At 41.6% G+C, this 25,624-nt stretch overlaps 1 protein-coding gene across 1 annotated transcript in view; it reads right to left on the bottom strand.

Annotated features, from left to right (window-relative positions):
* SPOCK1 (SPARC (osteonectin), cwcv and kazal like domains proteoglycan 1) overlaps positions 1-24,115 on the bottom strand; it is a 245,896-nt gene extending 221,781 nt beyond the window's left edge. The window contains exons 1-2 of the mRNA XM_088536865.1: positions 23,991-24,115; positions 23,678-23,845 (exon numbers count right to left, since the gene is read on the bottom strand). Of these exons, the coding sequence (XP_088392991.1) occupies positions 23,678-23,845 (168 nt within the window). The 5' untranslated portion in view covers positions 23,991-24,115. The remainder of the gene's footprint in view (positions 1-23,677; positions 23,846-23,990) is intronic.
* Between the last annotated feature and the right edge of the window lie 1,509 nt (positions 24,116-25,624).

Genomic DNA, 25,624 nt, shown 5'->3' with positions numbered 1-25,624 from the left:
GCTGCTTTATAACAAACATCAAATAGCATCAAAATGATGAACAAGAATGAGTCTGCAGCAAGCACATCACCTCTCAGATGTCATGGGCTGAATTTAACCTGAACTTCTCTCCTGTTTTCCTGTTTTCCAGCTGCCACCAAGGCCTGCTCCATCCAATACCCAAACTCGAATTCAACAGGCTGCTCAACAGCAGCATGTTCAATACCACAACCACAACAGTCCCACAAGAAATCTTGTCTGTGGGAGGTTCTCCTCTTCCTTTCTGCACACGACAACAACAACAGTAATGATTAACCTCTCATCACACAGAACTTCCAAAACATAATAAACAGCCTACTAATTAACAGTGCTAAATTGGTCTCGGAGGCCTCCTGGCCTCTGACGCAGGCTGCAAGGGGACAGCAATGCCAGCGCACTGGGAGAGCGGAGCCAGGTAGGGCAGGGTGCCCATGGCTACGGGCCTTGCTGCACAGGCTCAGCTCCACCTCGGGCCTTTGGTCTGATCGCCCAGGCCACCAAGGTGCTTCCTGGCTGCCCACAATATTCCAGGAATCGTTCCCTTTGCCAGGAGCTGAGGCTCATATGTCTTTGCTGGGCAGCAACTGCCACACAGCGAAACTCCCAGCAGGGCACGTCCGAATCTCTGCTCAAAGGGTCCTTATTCAACCACTGAAAGATCTTGAAAAACGGGGTTTGAAATGCAGGTATCGCAATGGGTGAGGTTGGAAGACACCTCTGGAGATCATCTAAGTCCAACCCCTTGCTCAGGTAACGCTTCTCTTGCGGTTTGGATCTCGTCTCTCTCTCTTTTCCTTTTCTCCCTTGCACCTTTTTTTTTTCTCCCCAAAACCACTATTGTGGTAATGATATATGAATGTAGACGCTCCGGTCTTGGCAGAAGCACGTCACGCTTTGGGATGAGTCCAGCTCTGCTTACATTTTTGTCACACTGCCTCTACTTCTCCCTTTCCTCCTCTCCTCTTTCCACAGTTAGGTCAACTGCTTTGACAGGAAGAAAAATGGGAATTTTTAGGAAAAACATATTTAACTGAAGTGAGAAAATAAACTAAGATGCATCGGAAAAAGATATCATAAACATGAACCTACATTAAAAATAATTAATTTCAAATTATATAAAATTCTGGAAGTCTTAATAACTCTAAATGAGAAAACAATTCACGACAACTTCCAATTATGAAAAAAATGATCTGTTCTGCAACAACAATTTTTGTGACATTTATAATACACAAGAAATCATCGAGCTTAATTATTTGAATTTGGTAGCTACAGATGTTGTGCTGAAATCTAATAAAATTGATCCAGTAAGACTACAGATGGTAGTCTGCAAATACAGAATTTGCTGCCTTGTGCATTGTTATAAGAGCCATTCATAATGACCTTCCTTATTATCTTCATTAAGACCTGGCTAAAACTAAGTGGTTAGTGCACCTTTCTAGTTGCATGGTAATAGAGAAAAATATGAGGCTAGTCATTACTTGTGACTAGGAAATACTCAGCATATTCAGCAGCATCCATGTGAAGACCTGCGAGCATGAGAACATCAGGCAGATAAGCCTGAATGCCTGTTTGACACTGAGCATCTTTAGTGGCTACTCTTGAATTAAATTTAAAATTCACTAGCTTGACAACCAGGGCTGAAGGTTCTTGCGTGCGTCCCGTTCCCTGACGCAGGACCCTTGGTGACTAGCACTTGAACAGACACGAAAGGGCATCTATTCTGAGCGCCAGGAGGCCTCGGCAATGACACAGCCGAGCAACGCAGCAACATCCACGCATCATCTGACAAGCGTGTCAGGCCCCAGTGGAGAAGCAAAATGAGAAAAAAAAATCCCCCAAGGAAGAGTCCTTCGCTAAGCATCTCTGTGAAAGGGGAAACTTTTGTTATCTCCTCTGAAGGTCAGAGGATTTTAGACTGTAAAGGACAAACTTGCCAATGAACCCTTACTAAAAGCATTCTGACAGGCACCCCACCTTCATTTTTTACCAAGAAGTTTTTTGTACAGCAGCATTTGCTCTCCCAGGAACCCAGTCCTGCAGTCACAGAAGCACGAGTCAGATCGCAACTTTCACCTTCATTTCCTACCAGGGACACAAGATTCTCCCTCCGACAGCAGTGACAACTGCAACATGGGAACCAGCTAGGAGAGCTCTTGCGTCCTGGAAATACTCAGCTAACACTGATGACTTTTGACAAGCATAACCAGGGGAAGGTGGGTCAATTCCTTCTGACTCTGTCCACCCACAGTTTACCCAGGCTATAAAATACGACTAGAACCTTGACTTTTGAGAGGAACTTTGTACTGGCACAAACCTGGTTTCACTTTGCCATAATTCAGCATCTCCACGCATTGCTCCTTTTCAACAGCAGCACTTGGTCCAGACTCCTGTCAGGATCAGTCTCCTGTCAGCAGCAGAGGACCAGTCTTTGCTACACTGAGAGAGACACACACTAGAGACAAGACCATTCCTGAACATCTTTATATTGCCTAGCAAAATCGATGCTAATAGAAAAAGTTATGCCTGCATACATACACATTGAACCCTGCAAGAGATTTGCCAGAATTAGACCTGGAGTTTTGAGAATACCTGAGCCCTTTCAACAGCTTTTAATAGGAACAAGAACTATGCTCGTTTGGGGAGGTGTGAATTACACCTCCTACATCCAGCTCCTTGCCCCCTTCCCACAGCCTTTCCGAGAACTTGCATTGCCAGGTCAAGTGACACCACTTTCTGTTAGTGTTGTCACCTCAAGAGGTCTGTGTTTATTAACAACCAAGTACGTTTGGATTTCTCAAATCTAAGGAAATTTCATTTAGCAATTAAAAAAGAGAGAGTGAGAAAGAATTAGTAGGAATTAGAGTGAAAAAGAATATGCATCTAGGAAAAGACTAACAAAAGACTTAAACTAGGCTACTTAGTTTTTAAGAGGTTTGACGTTTAATTTTACCAAAGGCTGCTAATTTTTACAAGCATCCAGCGAGCAGGAGACAGCGAGTGCTCCATCTCCAGCACTGCTGGGCTCTGCACTGACGGGGCTATTGGCACAGAGGCTCTTTGCACGTGTGACACAGAAGGTGGCTCTCACAGCGTGTCCTCTGTGCTGCATCCCACCCCAGAACCATCCCCAGCCATCAGGCAACACAAGCAAATAACACACACCAAATGCGACCGGAACGGTAGGTGATGGGAGCTCCAATTTTCTCCATCTTCTCCAAACACGCAGAACTTCCTCAGCGTAACCATCCTTTGTAAAAAGTTGCCTGTTTCCTATCTACTCAGAGCTCGTAGCATGAAGTAGGTATGTTTGCTAGAAAAGGGGTTCTTGGTGCATTATTAATCTCATCTGACAGAAAGTTATTTCCACCATCATCCAGGGCTATACATCTACGAATACCACAAAGTCGTCACCATGACAAAAGAAAATCCATAAGAGGATCCTGTCAAAGGGAGGTAGTGTTTCCTGGCGAGTGACAACATGGGGCTGTATAATGAAAAGTGTCATTCGTGCCCCCTCAGCTGATTTTTAATGGCTATTTACAGCAAGACACCACACAGCAAAATGACCACGGACAAGCGTATAACAAATCAATAGCTACCCTAAGTCAAAGAGTAATTATATAAAAAAAGGAGGTGTTCCAGAACACCAGAGCATCATTCATTCATGTCAGCCAATGTGTTGTTACACTTAAGAGAAAAATAAAAAATCTTTTCTCCGTTTCATAAATTAGTAAGTAACAGTACCCCCATGAAATAGGAATTCAAATTAGAACATGCATAAGATAATCTATGGAGGTAGATGTAAAGTAAGAAATGATAAATGAAGAACTGCCACTTCTGTGCATACTTGTTTAATGTGATCCTTCTCCTTCCCTAGGGCTGCCAGTCTCTCAATAAAATCCATGTGTTGCTGCTTTGGAGACACCTAGTGCGTTGTGTTACACAGCCCCAGATTTGGAACCCATTAAATCAACAGCTATTAGCGACACATTGGGATAAAATACAGTCTATTTTCCTTTATCACCCCCCTTGCGGCTCATGCCACATAGAAACGAGTGAGTTACTGCTCTCTCCTCACAAACTGCGTATTCCCCTGTTATTTTGCTGAGATCCTGAAATCAAATACATCACTGCTGGGCAAACATAGCCAGCTCAGGCACGACGGCAAGTTCCCATCCCAGCCAATATCTCCCTACTTGGAGAGGGCATGTGCGATTTATAAGAAAACTAGAGGCAGGAGTTTTTAATCCTACACCCAGACAAACTAAACACATTACAGGATTTTCCAGAAGAAAAATGAAAATTAGTTTGTTGCTCAGCTTTTTTTCTTTTTTTTTTAATCATATAGCCAGCAGGATGGAAACAAAATGAGAATAGACATTTCACAAGAGAATTATGAAAATTAGTTGATGAGAATTATATTAATGCCTGCCATTAAAGAACTATTTTTCAGGAATCAACCCTGCAGACCTGAATGTATACAGTTATAATTTATATGTATGTATACAGAATAATTAATTCCTATAATAAGGCTAAAAAATTAGAAACCTTTAGGATATGTTTAAATTCAGGAAGAAGCATTTTATTTGATTTTGATCAGCAACAAAATGAAGAGAGCTAGACACCGGTTACGGATGTACTCAATCACGAAACAAGACAACTATTAAGGGAGGTTTAGTTTTATTTAAAGTGAAAGCTTCAGAGCACTAAAATGTCACAAGATTTGCTGAAAATAATGGTAAATGTAACCAGATTACTAATATTTTACCCCTGCCAGCACTCAGAATTCACCAATATTGAAATGGGAAATGAAAATGCGGTCACCTTGCTGTTCAGAAGTGGATCTGTAATCAGAAAAGTGGAAGTGTCTTCTTCAAAAAAGCAAGAACCCCACTAAAAGAGAAGGCAAGCTCAACATTAAGAAAAGCTGAACTTCCAGTCAAAAAACCCGAGCTCACAAAATCTAATACAACAGCATGGACCAGTGGCTCCTACAACACTTTAGTCACTCGTAATTGTCAGGAGAATTGACACCATATACATCAGACAAGAACCATAAGCAAAGTTTTCAGAAGGCAACTGAATAGAAAAATGACTTGTAGCCAGCAAGCTGATAAAACTAGGAACACAGAGCAGAGGAAGTTTATGTATTTCCTTTTCTGAACAGTTCAGCAAGCTTTAACAACTTGTAGAACTGGCACCTATGAAAAGCTGCAAGCCAGTCGCAGTATGTAAAAATAAGCACGCACTGAAATTATTGGAAGATTAGGACTGCCTTAGGGACCATGGAAATATGACAGACACTGTCCCTTTGGTTACAGGATGGGCTAATTATCCCTCTCAACCTGCAGGAGAGCAGCCAACAACCTCTGTAGTTTCTCTTTCAGCAGAGAAATGGAGCAGGGCTTCCCGAGGAGGGATTTGCCTCACACTTAATTTTCCCAAGCTCTCAGGGAAGCTGCTTTGACAGGTAAGTGACCAGATAAGTGGAAGCTATGGTTTTCCTTGAACAAGATAAGAGAACCTAAGGGGGGTTATTAAGAATTTCTGAAATATGCTGCAGCATTATCTTAAATCTGAACACGATAAAGCTTTATCAGGGTAAGCACTTCACAACTTCATTATAAATAGCAATTTTGTTCAAGCTTCAGGCCTGGTATTGAAAAAATAACATTCTGGTGCTGTCAACTTCATACTTGTGATTAGAGAAGTTAATTAATATAATATTGATTTAATCAAAAAAAGCATTCTAATCCCATGATACTTCACGTAATAATGATATGGAGCACACCATTTTCTTGAAATAGGATGACATCCATAAATGAAATTAATTTTTGTAGCACCTATAAAATGCTCAGTACAAAGCTTTAACCTTGGATTTCAAATGGGGTTTCTTCATAACACAACTTACTTTATGCAATACCTTTATTTCGCGCCTTAAATGAACATAACTGCTTTATTTTAGTCTATATCCTTTGTGCGACAGTCCAACAGGCTTTGTTCAATGTATTTTCAGAGCAGATTGAATTATGCTTGTTAATGAGCTCCTGTTTAACAGAGAAATTCGTGTTTTTAGGCAGGATTTAATCTTACTTGAAAGGTTTGGTATCTATGCACATGAATCATGTGTACTCCTCCTCATGAATCCAAGTTCTTATGGAACAATGCTATGCTCAAATATTTATTTGACACCATATGTTCACAAATGTACTTCCATTTCACCCGGTCCTAATATAATCAAGAGATTTCACCCATAAAAAGGATACAATGAGAAGGAGAAAAAAAGAAAAAAAAACACCAAAAAATAAGCGCAGGAATGAGTTTAGGGTTAGCAACTACATTTAGAGGAGAGAGAGACAGGAAGGAAGAAAAGAAAGCAGAAATGCAGGTGACTGACAAGTGGCACCACTTCTGAGCAGGACATTCCAATATCCCAATGTTTGTGAGATCAATTATAAGAGATTTTTAAAAACTAAACTTCGAGACCAGAAGATATTTTGCTTCCATGTGGCTCCCGGGAGCCAAAGGAACTGAAAAACTGATAGATAAGCCTTCCATTTCCTGTTAGATTATACTTAGTACTGGATTTCTCAGGTCAGCAAGGTATAAAAACCATGACCTTTTCAGCAATGAAATCACTTCAGCCAGTGGAGTCAGTGAAGTCAAACTTTACAGCATGCATAGCCCAAAACCCAGCTATATCTTCATCTCCCACTCTCTTGAAGTGGAAAGCCTGACTGTAATTCAAAATCCACATTTTCTTCTTTTGGGAACATGTAATTAGAGAGCTTCAACAAATGGTCACAATTAAAAGTTGGAGAGAGCACTGGAGAAATTAGCACTTCACATGCAGGTACCCCAAGGGGCTGGGCTGGAATATGTGTCCCAGCTTTCAGGGATACAGACTAGAGACCTGCTGGACTGGTGACTTCACCATCAGTTTGAATTAAATAATTACCTCAAATAGTCTTGCATTTGGCTTGTCCCAGGTCATAATGCACGTGCAATAAGGTGATACTGAATCTGCTACCCTAAATTTTTGGCAGTCTGTAAAACCAAACTGAACTGTTCATTTCTTTTTCAACAGAAGCCAATATGAGACAAATTCAGAAGGACATAGACGTATGCAATCAACTCTGCCAGATGGTTGAGTACTGGAAAGTTGCTGATGATTAAGCATCACAGCTTCAAAAGAAATGAGTGCCAACCAGAACACCAAGTTAGAAGAGAGAGGCTACCAGGACTTGGCTGATGAAAGAAGATATGATAGATAACTATAACAGGGGAGATGAGAAAAACACAGAAAAAATACAGGAAAAAAAAAAAAAGATGGACATCACAGTAGAGTCAAAAATGGGTAAAGAATGAAGAATGCAAAGGACATTAAAGAGAACTATAGGAGTTGCAGAGAAAAGAATTAGATGGAGAAGGGCAAAGGGAAAAAATCACCTATCTCTGATGATGGTCAAATGTCAGCCATAAAGGTGAGAATCTTGTGCTTAAACCCTAAATACAGACTCAGGCTGTAGAGACGATGCCTTGAGGCCTGTATATATTTAGGGAGGAGAAAGTAATTACACAGAGCCAGGCATTTTGATGGAAATAGCACATGGATTTCCAGACAGAGCCTCACAGAGATTGTGCCCAAGTGCAAAAAACAGGTTTTCAGGATGACACATGTTCCGAGGTGCAAAATTATCACCAACCTTTCGCAGTACAATACAGTTTGTAGCCATTACCAGAACACATGGCTCCACCGTCGTTTTCCATGTGAAAGGAGGCATAAAGAAAAACTCCTCCCCCTCAATGGGCAAGTGAGTCAAATATAAAAATACTCCCAAGCAAATAACAGCTTTTTAGTTCATCTTTATATCTAACAATGACAGCTGTTGGCATGAGTCAGATGGATGATTCAACCGATGCTGTCCTCTTGGCTCAGTCTAGAAAGGAAGGTGGAGGGAGGGGAGGGGAGAAATGGTTTATTTTTAAATATTCCTTGCCATAGATAATTTGAAGACAACTCTTAAAATATTTCTTTCCTTGAGAGCTAAAGTCTGTGTTATTTAAAGTCAACCTCAGAGATAAAGAAGAGTAGATAGATTCCAGGGAATCTGGAGACAGAGCAGGAAGTTTTAAAAGCAGAGAGGACCCACAGTGAGGATACAGTGTGTAATACTGCTGGTCCTTGGTCCAGTTCTAAATAAAGGAGAGGACTCAAGTCTATGTCCTCATTGAAAAGGGCTGCAGGGCCCCATCGTTCTGATAGTCCTGAAACAACATTATTTAATGGTTCATTAATTACTTGAGAAGCCAGACCCCCACTAACCATGGCAGCTAACAAGAGCAGCACTAAAGGCTGTTCAAATTATCCAAAAGACTAGCTGGAAAAGTCAATGAGACACTATCTTACATCAAGAGCTTTCAGACGTTTTGGTCTGTAACACTCTTGTCATCTAAAACGGATCCAAAGTTAGACCTTGTAATCTAAGAGGCTTCAATTCTACTGTGATCTCCTTGCCAAAATATATAAGGAACTAAATCTCTTTCAGGAAGCTACCATCTACTCCTATCCAGTCTATGAATATTTCAAATAAAGAATTTTAAGTTTTATCAGTTGAGAGTTTGCACGCTGCCCAAAAGAGACGCAGTACTAGTACGAGCTCTTTCAGAAATGCTAACTTAACCTCGTGCAGAGCACCAAGATATTCCATCTGTTTTTCAGACACTGCACCCGGGTGAAAGCTAGTAGGTCACCAGGAGAAGAATATAGGGCAGTTAATAGTTTTTGCTTTCTCTGGACCACACTTAGCAAAGGTCAAAACATTCTTTTTTTTTTTTCCCTTCCATTTTCAAGAACTCTTTTCAGTTATAGTAAAATTCACATTTCCCGATTCATGAAAGTTTGACCTCAGTTGTTATACTCTGTTACTTCAACAGGAAAGTCCAAGTTGTTATAAGGAGTAACTTCACAGTCCTGCTCACTCAGAAGTATGGAAAAGAAGCAGGATGAAAAACAGTTCATTTCTGAGGGAAAACGAGGCCAATATATCTATTTTAGTTGAGAGTGAGGACAGTGGTAACGCAAGAAGCTTGTCTTGCTCCTGAACCTACATTGACAACTAAGAAGCTCTTGGAGAACAAAGCAAATTCATTCTATAGATTTTTATAAAATTTCCCTGCAGCCAATTCTGCAACAATTCTGGCAAAGAATTCAGAAAGAAACAACACTTACCCAAACAGGATCATATATTTAGACTTTAAATTGTGTATCTAAGAGAATAGCTTAAAGTAACTACCTCTAAATGTGAATAATTTTCACACAAACACTCTGCCATAGGCAGTTTTTAAATATGCATTTTTTTTATCCTCAGTTCTCCAACCCATTTTACTCTGTCTTATGAAACATATGATTGAGCTTTTGAAACTCAGTTATTATCTGTATTTTTTCTGGTTCTCTACTACATTTCATTCTGCCTTCTGGAGTAGACTACCCCTCCTTCTATGCAAGAAGGTTTTGTTCCCTTTTAGCTAGGCAGCATGGAAACATGCAGTTGTTGAAGTGGTTTTTGATCACAGTCTACTATAACAGGACAATTACAGTAAAATTACACTGCTGAAAATCATTTTGCTGGATGTAAAATAGCAAATATTTCAAAGGGCAAACAAACATCTATGAAAGCAGCAGTAAATGGAGAAGCCTGCAGGTTGGTCTCCACCTAGAGTTTCTACCACCACACATGAAGTTACAGAAGTCAAAAAAATCACAAATTGCTCAATCCTGAATTGCTAGCTTGAATAAAACTGGATTAATTCTCTTGAGTTACTTCTGATACAGACTGATGAAGCCAGTCCTATAAACTTGTACAAATCAAATAGACAAATGACAAAAGAAGCTTTCTTATACTTAATATGGGATATACCAGGCTCCAGAGATTAAAAATCCGTGTTGTTTTGCTTTGCATTTAAGAACCTGTAGATTGAAAATGAAAATAAAACCATTTAGATAACTGAAAGGATGAGGCTGAAATGGAGAGCTATTCTTGTAAAGTAGCTCTCTAGCTTTTCCTATTTGTGTATTGTGTGCATAAAAAAAAAGCAGCAAGAGATAATAAAGGGGCACTTAACTAAGCACAGAATTGAACTCGCTGTCAGGTTGACAAGGAGGGATGAGCAAGAAAACAGGGATGAAAGGTCAGGTAGTTGCTGTGCTCCATGCAGGAAGATAAGGACGTTGCCACCCGGCTCCCAGCTCACGGGCTCTGTGTACAGGCCCAGTAAAGGGATTTGTAGCGCTCAAATGAGCACGCAAGGGGCTGCCACTTGCTGCTGACATATCTAAAGAAGGTGGGAGGAGAAAGTTGCATGGGCCCAGCGGGGTGTAAAAGCAGCACAGTTAACAGCACTTTCGCTCTTGCCAAAAATATTCAGGAAGATAGACGTTCCTCCAAATTGGGAATTTGCTCCCTGCGAAGAACCTTTTGGAACGGAAGTGAGCAACGATTCTCCTTCTCCCTTCCCTAAACATTAAATGAAATTCTGTCTTACAAAAGTCCTTTTATTTTCCTTCTTGTCATTCACTCAAGTTGTTACCAATGAGGTGTTTATTCCCTGACACTGGGTGTAATGTGGCTTTGCACAGTGCTATGCTAGGTAGATTTTTCATGTTTATGGCTGAGGAGAGTAACTTAATGATCCTTTTAAAAAGACCAAGTCAGCTCTCCAGCCCCCTGCACTGCCGCCAGTTTTGCTTTCCATGCTGTTCCAAAAATCTGGAGCCAGGAAATAAGCTGTCCAAAGCATTACTCTGTAGGGAAACTCGCTTAAGTGATTGTTGTTTCTCCCTCAATTTTTTGCAGTCACATCAATGTAAGTTACAGTTTAACTTGAAATGAACAATTTGGCAACTCAGCAGGTAATGGTAAACCCTATTATTATAGAGAATATTATGCAATCCTCCAGCTTTTCAAGCCTCTTGAGGTTACAGCTGTACTGCAAGCAGTAACTTCAGGCTCCGGGAGGCAAGTCATGGTGCCTTGGTGTTCCACACCTCCAGCTATGGAGACACATCTCCTTGTGCAGCCAACACTACTCAGCAACGTGGTGCTCAGGAGCCACCATGAGGTCTCATGCTGGGAATTGAGCCTTTGGATTGTGCACTTTGGTTAGGAAAACTGTTTTCTGCAAACTCTTCTCAGAGTCTCTTAAAGAAGGCCATAGCCCTCTGCTACTACAGGGGTGACACAGAATGCTCAAGGACAGTCTCGCATGAACTAAAAGGGGGAACAGAAGCGGGGAAAGAGGAGAAGACATCATTAGGGTTGAGCAAGGACTTCAGCTAGAGAGGATTTACTAGCAGAGGCTCAAGGCTCATTGAACAGTTGCAATAATCCATCCAGTCTCTTTGGGATAGAGAAACATCACATTTTTACTTCAGCGATGAAAAGCATGCTTAAAGCAGTTTTATGTCTCTTCAGCAACCTTCTGTTCTCCTTCTTCCTGCCCCTCTTCCGTAAAGTCAAGAATTTTCAAGATTGGGGTCTGGAGAAGAGAATTACCCAACTAACCAGGCAGCTTTTACCTCCGAGATCACCATTCCGAATATTACTTCATACAAAACTCAGTGATTGTGCCCTGCAGGGCAACCACTGCTTTCTAAAGCAATTACATGGACCAAAAGAAACCATTTTGTTTTGCCCTCTGGCTTTCTATGTGAAACAAGTGTCACAGTGAAATGCTGACAAAATCCTCTCTGTGTTCTATATTTGAGGAGTTGTAGAGCAATGCTGACATTGGAAGGAAGTGTACAGGTAAAATAAAGGGATTTTTTTTTGCTTGTTTGTTTTTAGTAAACTACAGTTTGCACTGAAGTCTGCACAGACAATAGACTTGTGCCCTCTGCACACAAATGAAAGCAGGGAAAAAGAACTTTTATGGATATTTAATTACATTTACCATATATATGATAACATACATAATAACAAGTTTCAGCTATGCAGGACAATATTGGTTAAAATTAATCTCGAGGCAGAAAGATTCTAGCACCTTGAAGGTGTTTGGAAAGCTTAGATGTATCCCATGTTTTACATAGGTCCTACACCCTGAATTTTAGCAACTGTTACAAATCCTTTTCCTCCTTTACCCTTGCACCAGTGCATGAGAGCACACTCAAGGGAACAGAGCAAACTGCTTCCCAAATGAGCTCGCAGCAGCACATGATCAGTCAGGGGATGCTCTGCTTTTGCCATCTGTTCCTCTGCTAATCACGAATGCTGCAGATACCCACAACTACACTGCAAAAAAAGGAGCGTGGTTAAAGCACACGTATTCGTTCTACAATGCATCTTTGCTGTTTGTTTCAGATGAAGCCCACGCCACCCACCACGCAATGCACGAGCCCCTCAGCAGGGGAGCCACAGAAGGGCAGGTGTTTTTAGCCTCTCAGTGGCAGCGAGCCAGTGGTGGTTGCTCCGAGTTCAGGATGTCCATTATGGGAGACAATTTTCACATCCATGCCCAAAACCGCACACACTTCTCTAGGGGGGATACCAGAAGCTTCACAACCAGAACTGCCCAGATCAGGGGATCAGGGTCTAGCAAGATATTAATAAGCAGAAAATCAGCTTTCAGCTCTACACTCTCTGGAGCGCTTCCTGCTCTCCCCTTCCTAAATCATCAGCAACCTTCCTCTCTAAAGAGGCCGAAGAGGCTTTTCCTTACCTACTTTTCCCTTTGCTGCAACTTCCACTAGGCACACATTTGATATTCTCCATTTCCTTTTCTGCCAGGCATTTGCTATGAGGACAGATCTCTGGGCTTCAGAAAGGATGGTCCAGATTATTTCTCACTTAATGAAGCATGGTGCCCTCTCAGCCATGGCTTCTCTGTCTGCACCTGCAAAATTAGCCAGCATTCATTTGCCCATGACAAGCACTGTACGTTTTGGTGTTTCCTCACTTGCTTGCACATGTATTTTCTCTTAATAAGAAATGACTGACAAAACCAAGTTTTTTGTGCAATTTCAGTTGCAGTACTTCCTAATTTAGGAAGCTAAAGCTGCAAAAGCTGCCATGCCCTAGGGCTTCAACGTTGTCTCTCTTTTATATATAGATATATCCCCTAATTGAGTTGGAATTTTCTAGACAATGGTTGTGTCATTCTGGGTTGAACACATCAACTGCACAGTCCCGGATATATCAGTAATGGTTTTGCAATGATGTAGGCAGATTTGAAAAAGATGTTCGGCTTGCAGCATCTTCCACTGCTAATGAAAGCTACAGCCATGCTGATCACACACTGCATTTATCTTTATTCCTGCTATGACCTTCTGAAATAGAATATTGCTCATTCTTGATTATATAGGGCTATATTCTGCCACTGCCAAAAGTGGACTTTTCTCAACAGAAACCAACATAAAGGCTCTGTGAAAACTAAAACAAACATGCCGATAGCAAAATATAGCCTATAAGAAATTGTTCATTTATTTTTAATATAGAGACATGATTCTTCATGATGGCAGATATTGCTTCAAAACTGGAAGTTTCAATATATCTTAAACTAGTTCTAAGAATTTTGTGTATTACCCATGTTCTCAAAATTGTCCATTTATACCCATCACAGTTTCCTACACTTATGTTCAGTCTCCTTTCCTTTTCACAAGGCATTAATGCAGACAGCAAATGCTGCCTCACCATCTCTAACAGCACTATCTTTTGGGGGAAAAAAGCCTGTGTTTCCTTTAATCTCATCTTCTAGATACTCATTACATGGTACACAACCTTTGCTTGCCAAACATTTTAACATTTATTAAGGCATGCCACATGCATAAGACAAAACATTTCTTCATGAAAAGGTTTCTTCAAATCCATATACCAGGATTTATAGAAAAGAAGGGACACTAGATATAAATGTGTAACTCTGTGCAACTAAAGGATCATCATTTCAATCCATATTCCGATGCAATCAAGCCATTAACGAACCATTCAGTGTCTTGTTATATCTGACATGCTATTACATAAACATCCTTATAATCGAGAAGACTAATAAAATTGGGGTCACTGATATGAATTACCACATGCCTCCTAATGAGCAAATTTATCTGATGTATCGGATTCCTTCATCCTGCAGTATTGCCGTTATAGGCATAACTGACAACTTTGCAGTGTTTTTCTAGTTCATATTTATTCTAACTATAAGTGACGTGATCTTTCTTTGGATACCGTTGTCCTTCCTGAACCAAAATGTTTCTAGAGCTGTGTCTAAGGAACACAACTGGGTGATTCTTTATTTAAATCACTAATTAGCACATGCTTATGATATCCTCACTGAAGACAGCACTCTCCATTTATGTGAAAATTTCCTCCTTAGCCATACGAGGCAACTTTTAAAAGGATCACTAGACTCGAACTTACCAAGAGACAGGAGTTTCAGCAGATGTAGTTTAACATTAAGATCAAACAAGATACAGAAAATCTGCTCTGGATACTATCTCCATTCTAACAGTACATCACCTCAGGAAATACCTACTCCCCCTTCAGCATGACATCAAATTAGGTGTGCTACCTCGTTAAAAAAACAAAAGCAAGCAAAAAAAAAATGCCATCGTCAAACAGATCAGTTACTCTGGCTTTATTTAGAAAAAAATGGACAAAGTTTGTCCCTGATGTAACCTGAGCAAGGTTTATATTGCCAAACAAGGAATGAATTTGACCCTATAAACAATGCTGTCAGTTACACGGATATCCAAGGAATGACAACAGACCTGTTAGTTTATACCTTGTCTTTCAGTATTCCAGCATAGTATGTAGCTCAGTAGAAAAGCACTGTCCTGGGACCAACACAACAAAATTTTGTTATCAGATTTGGCATTGGCTCGATGGAAACTCCCAACTACCTTTATCCTCTGTTTCCACATCAGTCTCATCTAGATATCTAACTCTATGGGAAAAGCGCAGTGGGATGTGACGAAGGCAGCCACAAATCGTCCGGCTCGGCCCAAACCCTGCGGCCCAGGGCAGCTCCGGCCCCTTCAGCACCGGACAGCACCGAGAGGGATGACTGTTCCCAGCTGGAAAACTGCACTTCTTCCCTCCAGTTCCAGGGGCTGCAGCTGCCTCCTCTTCAGGTCCTGACCACTGTGCTAGAGCTGGAGAGCAAAGGTAGAGGGGACAAGAGAAGATGATACTGAAATAAACTTTTTGAATAGTCATGAAACTTAATGAAGGAAATGTGAATGACAGGGCAAAACAGTCCTCTGATCTAAAAAAGTGCATGGAAACTATTCAGGGAATAAAGTATGGAATTACAAGGGACACTGGACATACACAACTGAATATCCTGACTAGGAAGTTTCATAGTAACCTGCATCAGTACCTCTGCCAATGCCAGTGCTAGCCACTGCTCAAGCCAGGATACGCCGAAACCACTTTCATGAAAACAAGTTTGAATACAGCTACTTTAACACCAGTTCTTCATAAAGTATTTTCCTATCAGCCCAAGACAAGTGACATGGATATATGACATTAAGTTCATTAAGAGCAGGGCCAGGATCACTGAATTAACTGAAGCCTCCTTGTACCCATTTAATGAGAATGATTTTCTGTTACTCTGGATTACAACCAAGCTATAGAAGTGACGGACGAAGACTGATCTACTTCCTGCCAACCCCTATTCAGTAACTTAGCAATTATTTTATCCATAGCTGAATTTTGAATCTTATCTTACTCTTGAAAGTCATTAGACATCAGATGTTCAGTCCAAACAAGTTACTCAATTTTAGATGTCAACCAGTGACAGCAAATCCACCAATAGTAACTGCTGGTGTTGTACACCTGCAAACATTGTTTATACAGCTTTAGGGCTTGGTACCTTAATAGCAATAATGGACTGTATAAAACTGAAAACAGAGTTAAGACTTGGAAGTTCACAAGTTGAAGGTAGCAACTTTTAAACACGTCAACTCCATTTCTGGGGTTTGGTTGGAATCTGTAAAAGTCTGCAGTCTGAAAAGAAAACTAGCAAGATTCTTCCAAGAGCTTCTTTTATTTATGCTGGCAAAACAGAACTCCTTTTCTAATTACACAGTATCCTCCAAAAGTCAACAAGAAATGGTTAAACTAATTGGTCTTTCAGGTACCTTATTTATTTGAGAACAATGTAGGAATCAAACTCTGGCCTCAATAAAGTCAGGGAGAACTCAGTCATCAACTTGAATATTAAGATTTTATTACACAACTGCCAGATCAATCTCATTTTTGTTTCCTCAGCAAACAATTCTTAAGCAAAGAGATGTTATCAAAATGAGAAGAGTTTTCATACCACGGATGTAACGTCCACCTCCCGTACTCCTCATGAAATCCTGCTTCTTGTAATAACAGCTCTCCAGAACCAGCCAAACTCTGACTGGTTTTATTCTGTTCACAGCAAATATATATACATCATTAAGGCGGGACTGAATTAGCATGAAAAACCCTCAATTTTGGCACTGTAGTTGAGAATCACTCATTACTTATTTCTAGCCTCCTGCTTAACACTATAAATATAGAGTACACAGACCAAAAATATCTGAGAGAAAACATGTCGATAATCTCCTTGCTGTTCAAAACACAGTGACATATCCAAGCTTTTATTTTTGGCATTAGTGAACAAAGAGCTTGATTCTGCCAGTATTAATCCTGGATAGATTACCTGCAATAAAACTAGTATCAGGCTCAAGTACCAGTGGGTAAATAATCACTACTATTATTCAACCACATATCAGAATCCAGCATCCTATGATTATTTTTAATCCATCTCATTTTAAGTAACACTAACATATCTTGCCTGAATACCTACCTTTTTCTCCACCTTTTTACAAGAATTTTGATTGAAATAAACAAGATCTACCCCAAAATACATACTAGGCTTTGATATACTCAATGAAAATTTCCCAGAAATGAAGGTACTGACACTGTTGACAATGCATGGAAACTGTTTCTTCCACCTTTTACTTCCTTTTAAACCTAACATTCATCAAGAAACAAAAGATTTCTCTTCTGCTCTTCCAAAGACATAGCAGGTTCTTCATATCGTTTTATTTCCTACAGCTCCCACTGCAACCCTTAAACTGTACAATCTACATCCAGAGACAAAACAGAGACTCACTTCCCAGGGATCTCATAGAGCTAGTGTTTAAATTTGTAATAAAGCCAGCCCCTATGGAAGAGAAACCCACAAAATTTAAGAGGGAGAAAGCAAGCAGTAGAATCCAAGAAAGGCTCCTTTTAAATCCTGTAAAACATATTAGTGAAAACTTTGTATGCACAGAATTCCACAGCAAGGATGTGACTTGTGATTTAATTCTATCAAATATTTCCAAAAGGGAAGAAACCATTCAAGCTGTACCATGAAATCACCGTGGTATTTCCATATTAGAAACTAATACACTAACTTTTCACTGACTTATTTAGCTTTGAAGTCTTAGGTCATTCATAAGCAAGCTGGATAAATGTCAGATAATTACATGAAGTAGACTCCCTGTACCTGCCAAGTTAATTATTCCACTACAAATGCCATTATTTTCTCCTTGTCCACTGCAGCAGTGACAAATCTGAGAAGGACATTTCTCATAAGTATATCTCTGCTGTTTTTAAGAGGCTGATTATGAATTATATTCAGCCAGGGTTGGTCTTACCCTTTGCTACTACTTAAATTTCATGCATCTTTGGCAGGTGCATCTCAATAGTGCTTTGGAATCACATTTATATTCCAGTCTCGTCCTGCTGGTGAGGAAGGACTGCCATAAGAGACGAACTGTGCTAGAGTGTCTGGATAGATTTACATATCACAGTTCAACTCTGTGTACACATAATCCTCACCCTCAATTAAACCTCAAGGTGGGCTTGGAATGATAATCTCCAGGGAAGGAAGCCTGAGGTACCAGCATCCCACCACAACACCCATCCATTTTATTGCCTGGATACCTCCATTTCCTAGCCAGAACATTTTCTGCAAGTCTACCAGAACCCTCCATATGACTATCCACTCTCATCTTACTATCACAGCTTCTCCAGAAACAAATGTATTCATCTCTGAATCACAGGAAAACCTATGCTTACATTGGAGGTGACAAAAAAGTAAAAAAAGTCACAGTCCCCACTAGATCCAGCGATAACACAGGAAAATAAAATTCAGTCTCAAACCGAGTACCTTCACTTTGGCATCAGATGGTATCTTGAAATTGGTTTAGAGTCGTTGGTAGGGAAAGGCGCATTGAAAACATGTATCCCCCCCTAGGGAAGACACAGCAGAAAGCAGTCTGTTTGTGTGGGCTAGATTCTAGCTCAAAAAAATCCCAGAATCTACTTATTTCTTTATCTCAACTTCATGCCAAGCAGCTTTTGCTGGCCCTCTCAATAAGCTTTCCGAAGCAAAACTACTGTATCTTATTAGGTTTGTGTGAGTAAACTTATCCAGTCTAATATCTAAAATCTGCCCTCTTCCCCTATTATGCAGGAAGCCCTTTGGTGAGCCAATTCTGTCAAGTTTGTCTTTCTTGAGCTTGGGTGATCAGAACTCACCATATTGCTATTGAGTATTCTCCCCCATGCATTAGGCAATTTTATTGCTTCGGCAGAACCAGAAATCTTTCATCTTGTGCATTCCTACAATATATTTGCTCTCTTCTGAGTAGCATTACTTTCATAAGTTAGAATAACTCTGCAAATCAATAAGAGTACACAGGTTTTTCCTCTCATCTATTTCAAGTAGGGTTGCCAGGACTAAGATTAAATTCTTGTTAGCTCTCAATTCCATGACCTTCTACTGTGTACTTTTAAATTTTATTTTATTTCTCCTACTTGAATTTTCTGAGTTCTCAAGGTTTTCTGATTTTGCCTGCTTGGTATTCCAATCCTCCTCAGTATGGGTCATGTTTTCCAACTCTTTGCTAACAAATTTCACCACCACACTCTTAATTTTGGACTAAACGAAGCAGAGACAGATGCCCGCAACAAGGGGAAAAGCAGGGGTAGAAACATGAAGAGTTCAACACAACTCCAACAATTCATCTATGCAAGGTGAGAAGCAATACAGACGCCCCAGTTCCTAGTCATGTGCTTGCTTTTCTACCTAGGACTCCTCTGATCATCACAAGGGGATGAACTCAATAGGCTCAGAAAAATAATACACAGGAATAACTGATGAAATTGCCTCTTTGGTGAACCACGCCAGGGACTGGTAGTCTCGTTATGACTCAAGGAAGTTAAATACATATAACTAATCATGCTACTCAGTAACATCCAACTATTTATCCACAGTAACTCTGAGAAGTTGCCTCCACGCAGGTGCCAACATTCTGTGCCTTGTTTCTTAGGCGTGCACACTTCCAACACATCTCCAGGCATAGAAGGCATGGGGGAATTAACATGACTGCCTGAACCAAAACTCCATAAGCAATAAAATTTAGAGAAACAGCTTAGTTAACGCTCAGAACGTGGCCTGGCAACCTGCCATGCATAAACATGAGTTGAAATCAGAGTTCATGCCAAGATTCTTAGCTTTCAGTTTCACAGAATTTCCGTGTACAGCTTATACTAGACTCTTTAAGTTCATTTAACTTTTTACCCCACTTTTTGCAATTTAATCCATCGCTACTTGAGCCAATTACCATTTTATGTATAAACATTAATAATGAAATAGACATAACTCCAAGCAGAAGTAATAGAATTAGTCTGTTCATATAATTTTGATTAAAGACAGAAGACAGGCTTAACACTAAGAGGAGACTTATTCTATGCCTTACGTGCCAAGCCTCTAGGAACATAGTGAGATGCTGCAGCGCGACCTGGTACAATAGCACGTGTTATTTATATATATATGGTTTATTATGAACATAATAAATGCTTGCCAAGACTTATAAGACTTCATTTCACATTCAGACATCAAATTTGTGCTCAAGTTCATCTTAAACCAAAGGACCTCTCTTAATAGATTTGGTTGCAAGTCAGGACCTTAACATTTGTTTCCATAACATCAGAATGGATAATGTGGCTTCCATATCCCTGGTCCCTGCTTTTCCAAACCTAAAACCCTTACGAGTAAACAGCTGTTGTTTCTTCCCTTCCAAGTAGCTTAGTTTTTATTTTTTAGATGCTTAAAAACCAGACTTACTCTGGTCATTAGGCATTTGAGCATTCAAGTCATTAATTATTTGGATTAGAAAAACGATAGATTCTGTATTACCACAGATCTCAATCTCTGTTGTTTGTTATAAATAGCTTTAATAGGGGTTGTGATGGAGAGAAGTACAATTACCCCCAACTATAGGGGTACCACATCCCTATAGGGATGTAGGACACAATCCTTACTTTTGTTTCTTTGGTTACATATTAATCATAGCAAATCTGGAAAGAGTGTGGAGGACACACAGAAATACCAACTTCAGAATATTTAGAACATACTAGTCTGACATTCCCCCAGTGTTGATGGTGGACAAAAAACAAGAGTGTGGTAGCATATGCTTCACAACAAATCCATTGCATTGGTTACACTATTCACTTATAGGCTCTGCTTGTTTTTTCAAAATTAAGCACTTATGTATTGCACAGATTGTGTTCAAATCATGTGAAAAGATTGTTATAGAGTATCATTTTACCTAAATTCCTTGAGGCCTCTTGAAAATGTTGAAAGGTCATCATTTCACACTATTAAATTCAGACAGCTTAAAAAATAGATAGATTATGTGGATGTAATATGGGTTTGAGATAAGATGTGTTTCTCCGCTCTATTTCCACGAGGAGTAATGAATGTCAGGTCACTATGTGCAACTACTATGCTGCCTGGGCTCAAAAGAAACATGAATCATACCAAAACCAAAGTACAGATAAAAATCATCAATAGCTGTCTTCTCAAGTCAGGCCATACAGACAAGGGAAGACCAACTTCAAGTTTTACATTTAATTATATACCATACGCACATATAAAACAAACAAACAAAAGCCTTTGGGAATGTAAGTTTATGACAAATTAATACATGCACGTATAAGTAGTTTAATAAAGCCTCTCCCTCAACAATCAAATCTCAGCTCCAAACATGCAGTCATCCTCCTTCAGCACACAGATACAGCTGCCTAAACAACTACCTTTGCAACTTTATTTACGTTACATGACGTAAAATTCCAAGGTACTACAGGTGCTTAAGACTGTTACTCCAACCTCGCTGCTGACTGACTGTGCAAGCTAGAGCTTCCCCTCTGTAGTAGCTGGAGTGCAAGGCCAAGAAGGCATTGCCTCCAACACCCAGCAGCCTGGTCTCCTGTGCAAAGCCTAAATTGAGAATTTCATCCAGTAAAGGCACAGTCACAGTTTGGGAATTGAGGAAAGGGCAGATGGGAAGATAATTTCCCCACATTTCAACTGTGAAGTAAAAAATGCGACCCTACCCTATGCAGGGCAGCTAATAGTATAAGTTATGTTGCACATCACTGGATAATTTTTTATCAATGCTTTAATAGTAGGTCCCCAGCCAGTGCAGCCATGAGGCAATACCACATTTCTCCCAGTGATATCTCTCTTTGTAAGAAGTTGCTCTCTGCCAGACTTAACAGTTTCTTCCATGGTCCCTGGAAGAGCCGATTCCTAAAAAATATCTGACAACGCGTAGGGTTGGGGGTAGAAACCATTAACTCTCCATGTGCACGGGACCTCTCTCAGAGAATTACAATGCACTAGCACCACTTTGGGTGAAAGCAAGTTATTAAGAGCTTGGTTATACATGTGAGCAGTTTATATTTTCATTTTTGAGAAAGCTTAGTAGGTTTATGCTATTCATTTGCTAAATAAAAGGATGATGGATAATCACATACTTTTATAGCATATTGATTTTGAAGTAATTAAATAGAATCATTAACCTGGTTAGGTTTGATACCTGACCTCTGAGCAAACCTTACGCTTCTAGCTTCTGCTTGACGGAGAACTTATTAAGAATTTTCACCTATAAATAGAATTTCGAGGCTTTACAATTTTTGTTAGCACTGTTGAGAAACCTTAACAAGTTTTCTTAGAAATTCGAGCTGAAAACCACAACTCTGCAAATTGTAATCCTTAACAACAAAGTTCTGGTGACCAATAGCCAAAACCAAAAAGAATTGTGACAATCAAGAAAGAGGTCATCTTCATGGACATCTTCCACAGGCACAGGGATAATGTCCTTGCATTTGTACTCATGAAACTGGGGAGAGGGGAACGGGAAGAGAAACTGCAGGGACTCCAGACTTCAAAAAAGTGCATACAATGAAATGATAACTTTAAGTTCAAGGAGTACATATTAATGCAAGGTCTCAAATGGGAAAGAGACTGTTGAAAAAAGTAGAGAGCCTCTTACCACAAATCTATCCCTAATTTAAAAAAATGGATTTATTTGTCAATCCTTAAATTTAATTTAACATTTTTAAATACTACCAAGTTGCCAGATCATGTTGGATTTAGAAATTACCAAGTGAAATCTTTAGCATGCAGTTCGCAGGAGACTAAACCAGATAATCACAGAGGTTCCTTGGGAGCCTAGTAAAATCTGTGAATCCTTATTAGCTCTAGTATCCTCTTAATAAAATACTGCTACTACACAGGCATTTTCAGAAGTCTATTACATGAGAACTTCGGCAGTCCCATTAGGTGGATGTCACCATTGTGACTGCTCGCAGACATATGTTCTGACATACCTGCCAGCACCATCATCAAGGCAACACTTCATTATATTGAGCCTCGGAATGCAGCACAGTTTTTCAGACACTGAGATGACCAAATACATTAAAATGTCTAAGGCTTTATGTGAAAGACAGAGAATAGTATTACTTAATAAAAAATAAATTAAAAAAGATATCCTGCATGAACATGAAAAGAAAAAAGAATTAGAGAGAATTCACAAGGTTTACTCTATAAAAGCTAGGCAGAGCCTGGTCACATTTAACTCTAACACCTCGATCATCTTCTCAAAGTCACATGCAACGTTCAGAGCATTTGTTAAGAGACAAATACACGATATCCAGGTGAACTTTTCAGTTTATTAGAAGAGACCAGTTACCAAAACATGCACGTAGTGGTAGCGGTTCGTCTCGCAGCTCAGATTCGCGCTGCAGCCACAGCCCTACGCTTTAAAGGGCACTTAACAGGGACGTGCAAATGAGGAACACGAGCTGTCACGGGGCCAGGCAGTCCGCACCAGGCCTGCTGGAGGGGACCTGGGGACAGCGCAACCAGTGCAGGAAGGACAGGAGCAAATGGAGCGGTGAGAGGGGTCCGTTTACCATTAGCGGTGCATTTCCTCTCTGCTGGCGCTGACCTGCTACGCCCGGTCGCATACGAACCATGGGGATGTGGCGCAGCCCCTCGTGCTGCATCTATCTCGGGAACAGAACCAGAGCGCAGCTACAAACCACAACGGGTCTCAAAGTTACCACGTTTTGATCCTGGGAAACAGACAAGCCCTGACTCAAAGCGGAGCTGCTCGCAACCCTACACCTGCCTCCGAAACCTCCACGCGCAGAACTCAAACAAGCGCAGGCAGCGGGCGCGGAAACTTTTGCCACCGAGTTGCTGCGCGGGGCGAGGCGCGGAGCGGCGCGGGGAGCCGCGGCAACCGGTGGCGGCGCCGCGGGAGCGGGCGGGGGGCGCGGGCGCTACTTACATCCCGGAATTTGTTCCAGTACTTGTCCCTGTCGTACTGCGAGACGGTGCTCAGCCATTTGTCGTTGTCGAGGAAATCGCCGCGGCTGCCGGCACCGGCGAGGCTCTCGGCGCGCCGGCTCTCGGCTTGCAGGAAGCACCAGGCGGCGAGCACCAGCACGGCCGACATCTGCGGGGAGCGGAGCTGAGCGGCAGCGGCCGAACCCTCCCTGCGCGTCCCCCCTCCCCGGACCCGCGGGCAGCAGCGGAGGCAACTTCGGGCTCTCCCCCCTTCCCCACTAAAGCCCCGGTGGAGTTTGACCGCCGGGTCCTACCTTGTGGCCGCCGCTCCGAGCGCCGCCGCCTCCCGCGCTGCGCTGCGCTGCCGGCTCGCGGAGCGGCTGGGAGAGGCGGCGAGCCCCGACGAGGCGGCTCCGCGCGTGTGTCCGCCCGAGTGCGCGCCCGCTCCGCGCCGGGCCGGCCCTTTGGCGCCCCCTGCTGCCTCCCTGCGGCGCCGCCACGGGGCGGGGCGAGCTTGAGGCGGTGCAGGGCGGGGCGGGGCGGGGCGGCGGTAACGGTCTCTGTAACGGTCGCGCGCTGTAACGGTCGCTCGCTCAAACGGTCGCTGTGACGGTCCCTGGACTCAACCGTCGCGTTTCAGTTGAACGGCTGAGGGAAAATCGGGCTCTAACCGGCAGCTGCCATCGGTTCCTCATCTCTCGGGGCAAAATTTGTAACTCTGGGGCGTGTGTGGCTGCCGGGCCTCACTCTCCCACAGAAGAAAGGCAGCCTGGCCCTGTGAAAGGAGATGGCAGTGGCCTGGGCAGCAAGGTCCCACCTGCTCTGGTCTCAAAAAGTCAGGGGTGGTTTCACTGATGTAGGGTGCTCCTCGGGGTGGCAGCAGGGCCGGGAGGGCAAGGGAGAGTGGGCTCTGAGGAAGACTGCGGTGTTCCTGTTGGAGGTCTGTTAGCTACTGCTGTCCTTTAAATCGCTCACAGACATGAAGTTATTCTTTAAAAAAAAAAAAAACAGTTTTTATGAGGACAGGGCGGATTATGGCTGCCCCCATCAGTGGTTCTGCAGTGTTTAGCAATAATGGGATTTCAGCACCAGGGAAGCCATTCCAAGTTTCTTTTGAAGAGCTCCATTCTGCTGGTCAACACACCACACACCATGAAGAGATTTCTGCATGAGCCCCACACCAAATAATGAAGCAGAGGCTCTTTCACTGCTCCAGTTTTCAGAGGAGCGTAGGGGGAAGGCATAGCTGCTTTTAAAAGTAGGAAGGAGGTGTGCAGATACAGGGAGCTATATATTTTCCTAGGAATTCAGGGGAAAGGAGGAACTTTTCTTTAAAAAAAAAGGATCTCCCTAATCAAATGAGGAGATGGAGAGCAAGGCTGGGCATTTTTCCTCTTGTGGGTCTGCAGTTCTGTTCCTAGCTCCAATGTTTAAATTCAATTCCTAACTACGATGTAGCCACCATAAAAGTCTTTGAGACTGAAAAAAAAAAAGTTTATTAATTTTAACAGTAGAGAACAAACATATGCCTACATAATTATCACTTATTGCATTCTCCTCTTGAAGAGCCTAATAGTAGTTATATGCCTGCAGGAGGGCTAGGTATAGCCCAATAAAAACAAATAGAAGAGAGACAAATAAACATATTTGGGTGTAAATCCAGATTCAGGCACCTTGCTCTACCTTCACTTCTATCCCAGACTACTGTTCTTCTGATGCTGGTCCAGGATAAGGATCCCTCTCCAACATCTCTCTTGCACACAGGCATTCCTATAAAACTGTTAGTGTCGGTGACAGATGAGGTTTATATAACTTCCTCCTGGCAGGGTGAAAACAAGCCTTTTCCTCAGATTGAGCGTACTGTGCAGTTTATTCTGTACAGCCTTTTCCATAAGGCTTTTAACAGCAGAGAATTTGTCTTCTCTGCACAGGCATCAAACATCTTGCA

The sequence above is a fragment of the Tinamus guttatus genome, unplaced genomic scaffold (assembly GCF_059628265.1).
Source record: "Tinamus guttatus ecotype Peru unplaced genomic scaffold, ASM5962826v1 Tinamus_guttatus_pri_ptg000710l, whole genome shotgun sequence".
In the NCBI taxonomy this organism is placed as follows: domain Eukaryota; kingdom Metazoa; phylum Chordata; class Aves; order Tinamiformes; family Tinamidae; genus Tinamus; species Tinamus guttatus.
This window is presented reverse-complemented; position numbering and strand designations above follow the sequence as displayed.